The following is a 14,626-nucleotide window of genomic DNA, read 5'->3' on the forward strand; positions in this document are numbered from 1 at the left end:
CTTAATTCCTGTGATGCATTTGGCATTTTTTTTGGGGGGGGGGGGGGGGTACCTGGCCCTAGGCAATCTGAGTGGAAGTTCTCCTCTCCCTCTCCCCTATGAAGTCTTCTGGGACACATCACAAAGTCCCAGAAGACTGCAGACCATTCACACGCAGCACAGCCAGCTGCCCACAGTAAAGATACTGATGCCAAAAACCCAAAAGCAAGTGAAGAACTTGCAAATATAAAAATAAATTAGTGCAGCGCAAAAAATAAATATACGAAATAAGTGCAAATGTCAAAAAAAGCAACTATTACAATTGCAAAGTAATATATTATATGAATGTGTAAAGTCCAATGAGTGAAACAAATCCAAAGATTTGTGTGACAACAACTTCCAAAGATCTGGTGACTTTTGTTTCAAAATAAAGTGATCCCTCCACCATTAAGAATGGCTACTCTCACCTTAAGGTATGGACCCCTGTTTTACCAAGCAGTCATACCAGCAGAAATCAAAACACCAAGGGCCAGATTCAGGTAGAATCGCCCTACGCTGCGGCGGCGTAACGTATTACATTTACGATACATCGCCGCAAGTTTTCAGCATAAGTGCTTGATTCACAAAGCACTTGCCTGTAAACTTGCAGCGGCGTAGCGTAAATCTGCCCGGCGCAAGCCTGCCTAATTTAAATGGGGCGGGGACCATTTAAATTGGGCGCGTCCCCGCGCCAAACGTACTGCGCATGCTCCGCCCCTAAAATTTCCCAACGTGCATTGCGCTTAATGACGTCGCAAGGACGCCATTTAGTTTCGACGTTAACGTAAATGGCGTCCAGCGCCATTCACGGACGACTTACGCAAACGACGTGAAATTTCAACGCGGGAACGACGGCCATACTTAACATTGGCTAGACCACCTAGAGGGCAGGTTTAGTTTTACGCCGCGTATCTCTACGGAAACGACGTAAATTTACAGCGACGGGCAAAGCGTACGTCCGTGAATCGGCGTAACTACTAATTTGCATATTCTACGCCGACCGCAATGGAATCGCCACCTAGCGGCTGGCCTAGAATTGCAGCCTAAGATCCGACGGTGTAAGTCACTTAGGGATATCTATGCGTAACCTGATTCTATGAATCAGGCGTATAGATACGACAATCGTATCTCCGAGATACGACGGCGTATCAGGAGATACGCCGTCGTATCTCTTTTATGAATCTGGCCCCAAGTTGATACGATGTATCTATGTTCCTCAGACTCGGCAGCATTAGGATCATGAATAAAAAAAACATAGATCTAAGTGCTCACTGATAGACAAGCTAATATTTATTAAAAACAAGTTTCAGGCTACTCACATTAGCCAGTAGAAAAAACGTCAGTAAATGTATAACACACAGCGTGTGCTTTTAGAAGGATGGCAGCGAGCGACGTCAGACTCCTTCCCCCCCGTACGCGTTAAGTTGTAGATGGCACTGGATCCCTGGACAAGTAATGTCCTGTTGACATTTTGCATGGCTACTTGCTCTCAGCTCCACTTGTCAATGACAGCTGGGGTCCATACTCCCGATCGGTAACCAATCGGAGTGGTTCCCAATTTTGTGGTCCCTGTCATTTCTGATATAGTGATCACATGAATACGCTGCATGTCTAATTGGTGGCAATTGCCGTCAATGGCACGGTCTTAATCCACGCGAGGCCGCATTTGCGGCGTTGCACCGATTTCAAAAAGTAGTTTCTGTACTACTTTTTGCAATTTCAGGCTGCGATTTACATTGACATCTGTGCAGAAACCTGTACAGATGTCTCTGAATTCGGGACTGACATGCGGGAGTGAAATTGTACGAGTTCAGCTGAACTCGCATGGCTTCATTCCTCCAGCTACGCTTTAAAAACTAAACGCATCAAATTTATGTTTTTTTTTTTATTTTTTCACGGTTCTTGCAATAAGTCTCCTACGACCGTTGGTAACCCCGTTTTACACTGAATTAGCCCTAATAAACGCATTCCTTTCTGTGTTCTCCTTGGCATCTTTACAAGTATTTCTACTGTTCATACTGTTATCCGCTTCAAAATGTATATTGTATATTGGAACCCATTTAGATCATTGCAGTGCATGTGCATGGTAATGAGCGTTGCATTAAGGCAGCCCCTTAATTTCAATGGGGTGCCTAAAAATTGCACATACCATTTCTGGCAGCATGCTGCAATGCACATCTATCTCTCAGCAAGATGTGATTGGGTGCTATTCAGAATCAATGGCGAAGCATTGCACTAATGCATGGAACATGTGTTACAGCAACACAGTAGTATGAAGTGGCCCTTCATGCTTGCTTACATTTTTTACAAATGTTGACAAAGAACAGCTGTTTCTGCCTGTCAGACCTGAAATGGCTGCTCATAGCAGCTATGATACACAAGGCAAAGCAATAGCTGTCGTGTTAAAAGCAGGTCTGGCAGTAATGTATACCCTAACTGGTTAACATTGTAAGTAACAAAATGTCAACCATAATACAAAATGTATTATATGTATAAATGGTATGTTTTACAAAAAATGTGAGGCGTTCCTGTGCATTCAAACCAAACCATATTTACATTACTACTGTTTTTGCCATTAAGAAAAGTTGTCCGACATTGCAGGCTTGATCTATTGGAGAAAGAATAAGCAAGAGGAGAAGCTATAGTCTTTAACATTGACACTACAATAATAAAAATTTAGTATTTTTTATTAAAGTGGAGGTTCACCCTAAATCCAAAGTATTGCTTAATCCGTCTATCTGAGTGTGTATTAAAACAGATCGCTATCCGTACTTTTCAATATCGTATCAATACCTTAGATCTGGAGTCTGTTGCAGGGACTTCCTGGTTTTCACTCCCGCGGGAGTGGGCGTGTCGCTTTAGCAATGTCTCCTGGGAGCCCAGCGTCACGCTTCCCAGGAGACGATTCACAAGACAAAATGAGGCAATATTGCGTGATTTTACTCGTCACGCCGGCCGTTGTGATGGCAACCATGCGGCGCCGTCAACACTGCCCATGCCGAATCCCGGACGTTTTTGCTTGTGGGCTTCACAGTGCCCACAAGCAAGATGGAACCCTACAGGACGAAATTTTATAAATGTATTCTTTACAAGGGAATGTGCATGCGGATGGCTATAAAAATGAGAAGTGAGTAGAATGATAACTGCATTAAAAGCGGTAGATGCACAGATAAAAAAAAAGTTTTACCGCGGAACCCCCGCTTTAAATGGATTCAACGAGAGGCAATGTTGTGTTTATATTAGAGGTTAAAGATTAGTCATTGATCTTATTTAGACCTTTTATGGGCCTTGGATAATCGCCCTCTATTCATTTACCACTTAAGGACCGCCTAACGACGATATACGTCGGCAGAATGGCACCGCTGGGCACAATCACGTACCTGTACGTGATTGTATAAAGCCCAGTGGTGGGTCGTGGGCGCGCGCCTGCGACCCGGTCTGAAGCTCCGTGACCTCGGCCGCGGGACTTGCGGACCCAATCGCCGCTACAGTCCCGTGATCGGTCCCCGGAGCTGAAGAACGGGGAGAGCCGCGTGTAAACACGGCTTCCCCGTTCTTCACTGTAGCGCTGTCATCGATTGTGTGTTCCCTAATATAGGGACGCACAATCAATGACGTCAGACCTACAGCCACACCCCCCTACAGTTGTAAACACACTTCAGGGAACACAACCCCTTCAGCGCCCCCTTGTGGTTAACTCCTAAACTGCAACTGTCATTTTCACAATAAACAATGCATTTTAAATGCATTTTTTGCTGTGAAAATGACAATGGTCCCAAAAATGTGTCAAAATTGTCTGAAGTGTCCGCCATAATGTCGCAGTCATGAAAAAAACCTCTGATCGCCGCCATTAGTAGTAGTAGTAGTAAAAAAAACAAAAAATTATAAAAATGCAATAAAACTATCCCCTATTTTGTAAACGCTATAAATTTTGTGCAAACCAATCGATAAACGCTTATTGCGATTTTTTTTTTTTTACCAAAAATAGGTAGAAGAATACGTATCGGCCTAAACTGAGGGAAACATTTTTTTTTATATATGTTTTTGGGGGATATTTATTATAGCAAAAAGTAAAAAATATTGAATTTTTTTTTTTTTTCAAAATTGTCGCTCTATTTTTGTTTATAGCGCAAAAAAATAAAAACCGCAGAGGTGATCAAATACCACCAAAAGAAAGCTCTATTTGTGGGGAAAAAGCACGCCAATTTTGTTTGGGAGCCATGTCGCACGACCGCGCAATTGTCAGTTTAAGTGACGCAGTGCCGAATCGCAAAAAGGGGCCTGGTTTTTTACCTGCATTTTGGTCCGGTCTTAAGTGGTTAAATACCATTTTAGGCATAGTAAAGTACAAAAAATAAATAAAAAAAATGGATTATATGTATGACTCAGGGGTTCTCAAAAGTGCCTTTTTATAGTTAAATTTTTTTGTGTTAAAGGTCATTTGAAATCTTATTTTTACATAAAAAAATGTAATTCCAGTTACCTTGAACACTTGGCAAGTACAGAGTAAATAGGTCAGAGACAATACGGGCACAACTTCCTACAGGAGAATGTAGGTTCAATGTATAATGTATAAGTTATTGAGCTTATTAGATTTCAGTCTTATGTGCGTTTGTAGGGCCTCTGGGTCAGCTTTAAACAAAACCTCCAAATCCACAGATTTTCTTTCTCATGTCTTCAAATGCAACAGATTTACTTTTGCGTTGGTGTATACATTTTGTAAAATATATTTGTAATAATCCTGTCTTTTTTTCTTTTTTTTTTACACCCTAGGGAAGAAAAAACAGAAGATTTAGATCAGAAAGACAAACCACCTAAACTCAGGAAAGTTAGAAAGGATAAGGACAATGATGGAGAGCTATCGGAAGAAGCCCATCCATCAACACAGGAGTCAGAAGAACCCACTGAGGCACCGAAAGCTGAAGTACCTGAAAGTACAGAGGCTGCTGCACCTGCACCTGCTGTCCCTGAAGCTTCTGCCCTCCCTAAACAAAGACGGTCTGTTATTAGAGATAGAGGACCTATGTATGATGATCCTACTCTTCCTGAAGGCTGGACAAGAAAGCTCAAGCAGAGAAAGTCAGGGCGCTCGGCTGGAAAATATGATGTTTATTTGATCAAGTAAGTGATTTTAGTAGTAGACTATGCCGAAGAGAGCGAGAATGATGGGCAGTGCCACTTTTTTTTTTTGTCTTTCTTTCTTCAAGGCTGATGATTTAGGCTTGATTGCAAAAAAGATGAGGATTCGTCCCACAGAATATTTCCTGGGGTGAAATCTTTTCTCTTTCGTTCATAGACGGACACAGCCTTCATTGACCTTAGGGTTATGCTTCTTCCTACCAGGAAAATCTCCTGGTAGGAAGAAGCATAACCTAAGGTCAATGAAGGCTGTGTCCGTCTATGAACTCAGAGAAATGGATTTTACGATGAGTACAAAAATCCTTTTTTCTCTTTCATTCATAGAGGGACACAGCCTTTATTGACCTTAGGTTATGCTTCTTCCTACCAGGAGATTTTCCTGGTAGGAAGAAGCATAACCCTAAGGTCAATGAAGGCTGTGTCCGTCTATGAACTCAGAGAAATGGATTTTACGGTGAGTACAAAAATCCTTTTTTCTCGCACCAAGCAAAGTATGCCTTCCATGTGTTATGGTAGACCTTTACGAGAAGTAGATTTTCTGGCTTTTAACATTGTGAGATTCACCATTTTGAAGATACCCTGCCGGTCCAAGACTTGGGCTTCAACAGCCATGCTGTTCAAGCCAGTGAATGTGAAGCAGGATAAATGATTTGGAAGAGCTCATGGTGCTCTTGTCAGGAATCTGATCGGGTTGAAAAACATCCGTCTGGTCCAATCCAAAGCTAGGAGGATCACCAGTATGTGCTCCATCCTGACCCTGTGGAGCAAACGAGAGAGGCATAGATCAGGCTGTACTGGTCCTATGGAACCAGCAAAGCATCTACTGCTTCAGACAGAGGATCGGAGTACCTGGAGACAAACCTGTCCAGTTTGTATAACCTGGGCATCCATAATCCCCACCTGTGACTCAGGTTCTGAAACGCCTCCAGGTTTAGGCACTCTCCTGGGATCCAGGTGCTGCTGGCTAATGAAGTGTGCCTTCCAATTGTCCATGTCTAGGATATAAATGGCCAGAATGTAAATGTATGTAATTTCTACTTCTCTTGCCACTGGAAGACTTCCAGTTCCTCCCTGATGGGATGAAAGCTACTGCAGTGGTCTTTCTTGTTCAACTGGATCCTGATCTGATGACCTTTCAGTTGGGATGTCCAGTGCTGCAGGAGCAACAAGTTCACTTAGAGCTCCAGAATATTAATCTGGAGACAAGATTCCCCCATTGTCTAAGTCCCCTGCCCTGACACAAGGTGTCTGGGACTCCTCAGTCTGGCATCTATTGTAAGAATTTTCCAAGAGATCAGAAGAGAGGATTTTGTCAACTCCAGAACTGGACTCCTGAGTCACAATGCCAGAGACAACCCAGTCTTTAGAATCGGGAAAATCAGTTTGTCCAGAGACCGAACCAATCAAGAGAGGGTGTTGCGTTGCAGTGTTCTGGAGTGGAAGTGGAAAATTAGTAGCCTTGAATGAGGCTATCAGCCCTAGGCACCTCATGCAGAAGGTAAGAGTCCGGTGACTCCTGGGCTGAGTCTGGGAAATTCAGGGAGAAAAAAACTCTGGCATGAGCTATTTCTATAGAATAAGACCCAAATTAGTCGGCTTCAATGCTTCTGAAGCTTCAGAATTCAACGGAACCATTGCAAAGTCTGAAATGTCAATTTCACGTTGTCCGCCAGCACTTGTGCCAACTGCTCACTCAACAGAAGGTTCTCCAGATATCCCACAATATTAGATTACTGGGACCTTAAGATCGACCAAGCTATTTTTCTATTCTTTAAATCTGCCATCGTCTGCACCCCACTGCTCTACATTTCCTTCTGATGTCTTTCCCATCCTCCATTAATTCAACCGCTTTTTTCAGATTCTGTCCTGTATGTAGCATGTCAGGTGGTCTAGTGGTGTCCAATGGGAGTAATTTTTAAAAACTTCATAAAGAAAGCATATCGCTAAACGAACTTAGGCTGTCAATCACAGGCTGGAGGTCTCTCCCGTCACCTTATTTCTCTTGGTGTCAGGAAAACATGTCAGAAGTGATTCATGCTAATGGCAGAGGAACAAAGCCGCACACAGAAATGACATTTATTGCTGTTATTTAAGACAAGTACGTACTATAGAAGAATATGCTTTATTCGTATTTCGTGTCTGAGGTTTACAACCACTTAAAGTGACACTGCTGATTCACTGACCAACAAAAGTAAAAGTAAAGGGGCTAAAACACTTCTACTAGAAGACTGATAATTCATTGTAAAAAAAATTACCCAGCACATGTTGGTGCTGCCATCGCTGTAATCCTTACGAGGTTGGGTGCTTACGAATGCTGGTTATGACACACACTGATGTGTTGAAAGTCTAGAGAAAAGAGGTATTAAAAACCAGACAATATTATCATTTCAGTTTTTTTTGTTTTTTTTTTTCCTGTAGCTCCATGTCTACTGATCCACATAGGCAGTAACATTGAAGATAGCTATGGAAACCATTAACGGTGTGAAGTGTTTTGCTGTGTGCTATGGTCTATGGTAAACAGCAGTGAGCTTAAAGTGATGGGTTGCTCCTGTCGGCCTTTTTTTTTTTTACTCGAGTTCCACCCAAAAGTGGAAGCTCCACTTATCTGTCTCTTCCCCAACCCCCCAGCTGGGGTGCCGACATCACTGGATTCCAGGACAGGCAGGTGTCCCAATATTAAAATGCCTATACTTAATAGGTAAATATTTTTCTGTGGGAGGAGCTGGAGCACCGCTTTTAAATAACATTTTTGCTTAGTTTCTAATCCCCTTGTTTTGGGTGAATACAAAACACCTTTTAAAATATTTTAATCAAAATCTGATACCATCTTGTCTTGCTGTTTAATCCCTTTAAAGAAAATGTGTCACAGATGCAGGAAATTCAACAGAGCTATAATAGGAAAATGTACGAAAACATTTCAATATAAACTGCACGTCAAAATAATCTAGTTTCAGTCAGTTGAAATGATATGTAAATCCCAACATCCTATGAAAGTCCAACTTGATTTTGCCCAATCCCACCCTCTGACCTTCTCAACTAGTCCTTTATTTGGGCAGCCTCAGCCTTGTATATAAAATATATTTTGCACTCGCCTTTCCTAAATTTGCTGCCAACTCAATCATCAGAACAAACAGAACAGATATGACATTTCTTTTAAGTAGTGCTTTGCTTTTACTTAAATTGGAGGTTCACCCGAAAAGTTAATTTTTAAGATTAGATTGATGCTCATTTAGTCAAGGGGAATCGGGTAGATTTTTTTAAATCGAAGCAGTACTTACCATTTTAGAGAGCGATCTTCTCCGCCACTTCCGGGTGTGGGCTGCGGAACTGGGCGTTCCTATTTGATTGACAGGCTTCCGACGGTCGCATCTATCGCGTCACGATTTTCCGAAAGTAGCCGAACGTCGGAGCACAGGCGCCGTATAGAGCCGCACCGACGTTCGGCTACTCGTGACGCAATGTATGTGACCGTCGGAAGCCTGTCAATCAAATAGGACCGACCAGTCCCGAAGACCATACCCGGAAGCGGCGGAGAAGATCGCTCTCTAAAACGGTAAGTACTGCTTCGATTTTAAAAAAACTACCCGATTCCCCTTGACAAAATGAGCATCAATCTAGTCTTAAAAAAAAAAAAATTTGGGTGAACTCCCGCTTTAAATACAATATACCAGCAAATTATCAAAATAAAAGTGGTTAAACAGTGGTGAAGATCTTTCCCTGTGGGCGTGTTATCAGTCCACTGAGTGCAATCAAAAATCCACAATTTAAGTGCTTGGTGTAGTTTTTCCTCCATCGCATCAGATAAATCACCTGTCCCCCTGTGTGTTGTGTGCCTGCAATCCAAACCACTTAATATGTTCTCAGTGATGGTCCCCTTTGGTACCCTATTCACTTTTCTTGCCTGGGCCTAAACTGATGTCTGTCAGTTAGGTCTGGCATGCTTAAAATTGTCATCACAACCTTGGCCCCTTACTACTTGGTTAATCAAACTCACTTTAAACAAATATTGGGTATATACCACTAGGTTGTCAGGACTATGACAGACATAATTGGGGACTCCCTTTAACCACTTCAGCCCCAGAAGGATTTACTCCCTTAATGGCCAGGCCATTTTACAACACTGCACGGCGTTGCTTTAACTCAAAATTGCGCAGTCTTACGACGTATCCAAATAAAAATCAATGACCTTCTTCTTCTTTTTTTTTTTTTTTTCACAAATAGAGCTTTCTTTTGGTGATATTTGATCACCTCCGCAGTTTTTTTTATTTTTTTATTTTTATTTTTTACTCTATAAACAAAAAAAGACCAACCATTTTGGGGGAAAAAAATGTAACTTTTTGCTATAATACATATCCAAAAAATATATAAAAAACAAATGTATTCAATAGTTTAGGCCAATATGTATTCTTCTACATATTTTTGATAAAAAAATTGCAATAAGCGTATAGTGATTGGTTTGCGCAAAAGTTATAGTATCTACAAACTATAGGCTAGATTTATGGACTTTTTTTTTTTTTTTTTTTTTTTTTTACTGGCTGGGTGGTCTGCTTTTTTTTTTTTTTTTTTAGCGGGACTGTGACATTGCTGTGGACAAATCTGACCCCAAGTGACAACTTTGGGGACCAGTAGTGACATTATTAGTGATCAGTGCTAAACACATCACATTCCTGTACACTATTTTTATTTATTTGTTAAATCGGATAATTATTGGATTTTTCATATAGAACAAGTAAAGGGCAAACAAAATACACGACATATACATGTACTAAAAAGTTAAAGCGGAAATACTGCAGCTGCTTGCTAGCCTGTCCAGGGTGCCCGCAATGTCGGCACCCGAAGCCCAGCTATCGCTCGGCTCTCGGTAGCTGCCGCCACCATCTTCGGTAAGGGAATCAGGACGTGAAGCCTTGTGGCTTCACTTCCTGGTTCCCGTCTGCGTATGCGCGATCTCACTGGTCCCTGCTGTCTTCTGGGACCTGTGTGTCTCCCAGTGTCACCCAGACAGTGGGGGAGACAAAGAAATGGTGTAGATATCCGCGGGTGGCTTTGGTATCTATGCCCAGAAGTTGGAGCAAAATACTTGTATTACACAGGTATCTGCTCCCCCCCTAAAAGGTGCCAAATGTGACACCGGAGTCGTTCCATTTTTTTGGGTGGAACTCTGCTTGAACATGCATACAATATAAATCTGAAGAGTGTGACTGTTTTTGGTAAACCACAATATAGTTGAATCTATAAACAATATATGTACTCTCTTTTTGTGAGCATGTTGTATCTTACATAATCAAATACTTTGCCTAAGATGTAAATGTGATATGTTAATAGGCCATATACACTAGTTTTTGTTGCCTATTGTGTTTTAAAATTCCTTAGGACTTTGAAATCAATTTATGATTTTAATTGCTATTTTTTTTTCAGCCTTCTCTGCTTACATTGTTGTGAGATGTATAGTTAATGTAAATGTCTTTTTAGCACTTTTTTATATTTTTTTATTTCTTTCATCATTTTTGTTAAAAAATCATCCATGGCAACTAGTAAAATAGAATAAAAAAATGGGCAGGGGCAAGAAAAGTGCCCATTCATGTAGGGGGAGGAAATGGCTAATTCTGCTAGGAAAATCTTGGGAGCTAAACAAATGCCTCGGCCGCATCACAAATGTGTAAAATGGCAAATATGAGTTTAAAAGTCGCTCCATAATTTTCTCTTTTTTTATTAAACGGTTGTTACTAAGATACACTTGCCATTTGAGGCCTTTCTGTGGGTTTTTCTGCTTCAGCACAAAAAGCAATGACATAGTAAAAATATAAAAGATGTGTGTTTTAATCCAGTGCATTCAAACTTTGCAGACAGCACCACCTACAGGCCATTATAAGGTGTACATGGTGTTTTCCTTCAAAAGCAACTGTTTTGCAGTAATACTTCCTCCACAAATAACCAACACATTTTTACATACACAAGCTTAAAGTGTATATTTTTAATGTAATTTATCACAAAGTGTCTTTTAAAAGATCTACATGCAGATATGCAAGGCTTATACTGTGTTTTTAATCTTGTTTTTGTTTCCTTTTATTTTTTTAAATAGCCCAAGTGGAAAAGCTTTTCGGTCCAAAGTTGAGCTTATAGCATACTTCCAAAAAGTAGGCGACACATCCCTCGACCCCAATGATTTTGATTTCACTGTAACCGGAAGAGGAAGCCCCTCTCGAAGAGAACAGAGAGTGCCGAAAAAGCCCAAAGCTTCGAAACCCACCGGCACTGGCCGAGGAAGGGGAAGGCCAAAAGGAAGCGGGAAGGCAAAGCCAATAGTCAAGCTAGAGGGTGTACAGGTTAAGAGAGTAGTTGAAAAGACTCCAGGAAAGCTTCTGGTCAAAATGCCTTTATCTGGAAATAAAGAAGAATCTGATGCAACTACATCAGAACAGGTTCTTGTCATTAAGCGCCCAGGGCGGAAAAGAAAATCAGAAATTGACCCATCGGCAGCTCCAAAAAAACGGGGCCGCAAGCCAGGCAGTGCCAGTGTTGCTGCTGCTGCTGCTGCGGCAGCAGCAGCAGCCGAAGCTGCAAAGAAAAAAGCAATCAAAGAGTCTTCCGTTAAGCCCCTCCTAGAGACTGTATTACCAATAAAGAAACGTAAGACACGGGAAACTGTAAGCCTGGAGGTTAAAGACCCAGAGCCCCCGGAGATTCCGTCTGCCGTCACCGAAAAGAGTGTAAAAGTACAGAATCCTGCTAAAAGCCCAGAAAGCAAAAGTAAAGAAAGTAGCCCAAAAAGCAAAAGCACTCTGCCCAAAAAGGAGCAACAGCATCACCACCATCACCACCACCATCACCACCACTCCGAATCCAAGGCATCCACAACTAGTCTGGAGCCAGAGACTTCAAAGGACAGTGTAAGTGCCCCGGAGCCACAGGACTTAAGTGTCAAAATTTGCAAAGAGGACAAAGTACCCGAGAGCGATGGTTGTACACAGGAGCCGCCTAAGACTCAGCCTGCAGATAAGTGCAGAAACAGAGGGGAAGGTGAACGAAAAGACATTGTTTCTTCATCCATACAACGGCCGAGCAGGGAGGAACCTGTTGACACCAGAACACCGGTGACCGAAAGAGTTAGCTGACTTTAAGAAGTTTAAAGAAGAAAAAAAAAAAACTGTTAAATAAAGGCAGCTGTTGTCTCTTCTCCTTGTGGGTAGGGCTCTGACAACGCTTCCCTATAAATGAAGTAAAGAAAAAGTCTATTTTTCCTCCTGTAGCTTGGAGTTTCGTAGCTTCAGGGTGGGAGTGAATGTCAGTTGTGGATCTTTTTATTACCGACGAGCACAGTGAGTCAGGGGTGAAGACTTCTAACAGAGACAGAAGCCGCTTTGCACTTTTTTTTTTTATATTAAATAGGCTCCTTTGAACATGGCTTACTCTGCATCATACTACTGACCAAGGTGGGCTGTCTCCTTAACATTTTAGGTATGCCAACTTAAGCTTTGCTCCTGTTTAGCACACTCCAGTCCCCGTGCCATCTGTAGGGACATTCTTGTTGCATCAAATCAGAATCTTGCATATTTTCTCTTTACCTGTGGTAAATATAAAAAGTATGGGGTTTGATTTAGTCCAGACCACAGTATTGCCAAATGATTGTGTCCCATGGACTGAGCCAGGGTATACAAAAGCCTTTTAGCCTTTCAAATAGGGTACCGCATCTGCCATTTATACATTAGATCTTTACCCAATGCTCTCTCCTCTCTTTAGTTTTTTTCAGTGGCAGCTGGCATATTTAAAGGCTATGTAGATATTTTTGTTATTCTTGTGACTTTAGTACATGGTTAGTCCTATACCTAAAGGGGGGGGGGGGATTTGATCTTATTGTGTCAGCCCTTGAGTATTTAATTAAGACAATACTGTTTGAAAGACTATTTTTTAAATAAATTACCCCAGCTCCAAAAAAAAATGTACTATTGGTGATTTGGTCTATAAAATGGTGGCAGTTTGGCAATAAGTTATTTACTGAGAAACGAAAGAGTGGCAGTGGAAGGGATTTTAGGAGACCAAGGATACTTGTAGTTTAAAGTGAACGTTTTTTGTTTGTCATTTTAGTTGTGTAAAAAAAAACTGTCAGTAATGTTTGTGGACATACATGTAGAAACTTGCAGAGCAGAAATTAATAACTTTTGATGAAATGTTAATGTGGGGGATGATATGGTATGCACAATAGACTTCCTAATGAGTAAACTCATTGGAGAACACTCAAAGCAGCCTCTTGATATTATGAAATGGCTGATAATATGAATCAGGGGATTTCCCCAAACTTTAATAGGTTTAGTAGGGTCCAAAAGTCTGAGATTAGTATCAAAGAACGGTGTTTATTTCATAATTTATATGGAAATAAGGTAGTTTCATTTAACCTAAATGAAAATTTTCTAACAAGTTTACGTCATTTTTCACTAATGCAAATCAACAGAAATGTATTAGTATTTTCAGTACTGTCAGTGTGCAGTTGGTTCGGTATAAATCCATTCCATAACATGTGAATCTTCCCTACACCTGAACACTTAAGCCACATTTGATCATAGGTCTTATACTGTTGTGTGATGTGGCTGTGTCCTTGGATAAGCTCAACTTAAATCCCAACTCAGCCAAAAAAATTTACAATTAATGCCTGATATTACCTGAGAGGTTCTCGCTCCTCTCCACTAAAAAAACATAAACCATCCGTAATTACAATGTGTTTTTTTTTTTAAGTCATTCAATCTTCAACAGTGATATTTCTAGTACTTTATTTGCACATTTGTTCTGTTATGAAAGAATTTATATTGGAAACGGCGCTCCCAATCATTAGTTGACTGCAAGTTTACGATGTAGAATTGCATTTTTTTTATTTATTTTTTGTTCATCTGGATTTGAATATCATATGAATGTCTTCTTTTGCCTTGTAATGAAGGTCATTTGATATGCCAATTTTTTTAGGTGCTCTGATCACTTAAGAACTCCATGATCCGTGCTTTGGGTTTATTTAATATGTAGAATTATCTCCAGCATACATTATACTGCCCACTAAGGAACTATGCGTGTCTAACTGCAGTCTGGCTCTGGAAAATTTCCTCTGCACTTGAGAAATTTGTCAAAACATAAAATGATTCCTTCATCTCCTTTTTGATAATGATAGAAATGGTATTAAATAATTTCAGTTGCTTTTCTGACATTAAGGCTGGGTTCACACTAGTGTGGGTTCCCCGCATCCAATTCGCAATAGCAGGAGATTGTGACTGACTCTCTATGGAGCCGGTTCACATATCTCCGCAGCAGCTCCTGTGAGTCTTTTGATTAGTTTCAGGTCTGAATTCAGCCAAAGATTCGGGCTGAATTGCACGTGAAACGGTGAACAAGGATGCACCGGACTCCTGCTGTGGGCTGATATGCAAACCCAGCCTAAAGCTGCACTCAAGGAATTCAGCTAGTCTGTAAAATGTGCTGGCATATT

General features: G+C 41.1%; 1 protein-coding gene across 3 annotated transcripts in view; it reads left to right on the plus strand.

The window, feature by feature from the left end:
• The window catches only part of MECP2 (methyl-CpG binding protein 2), a 52,290-nt gene extending 37,980 nt beyond the window's left edge, over positions 1–14,310 (plus strand). For all 3 annotated transcript variants that reach the window (XM_040322943.1, XM_040322941.1, XM_040322942.1), the window contains exons 2-3: positions 4,792–5,139; positions 11,240–14,310. In XM_040322943.1, coding sequence (XP_040178877.1) covers positions 5,042–5,139; positions 11,240–12,272 — 1,131 coding nt within the window. In that variant the 5' untranslated portion in view covers positions 4,792–5,041 and the 3' untranslated portion in view covers positions 12,273–14,310. The remainder of the gene's footprint in view (positions 1–4,791; positions 5,140–11,239) is intronic.
• The last annotated feature ends 316 nt before the right edge of the window (positions 14,311–14,626 follow it).

The sequence above is a fragment of the Rana temporaria genome, chromosome 9 (assembly GCF_905171775.1).
Source record: "Rana temporaria chromosome 9, aRanTem1.1, whole genome shotgun sequence".
NCBI lineage: Eukaryota > Metazoa > Chordata > Amphibia > Anura > Ranidae > Rana > Rana temporaria.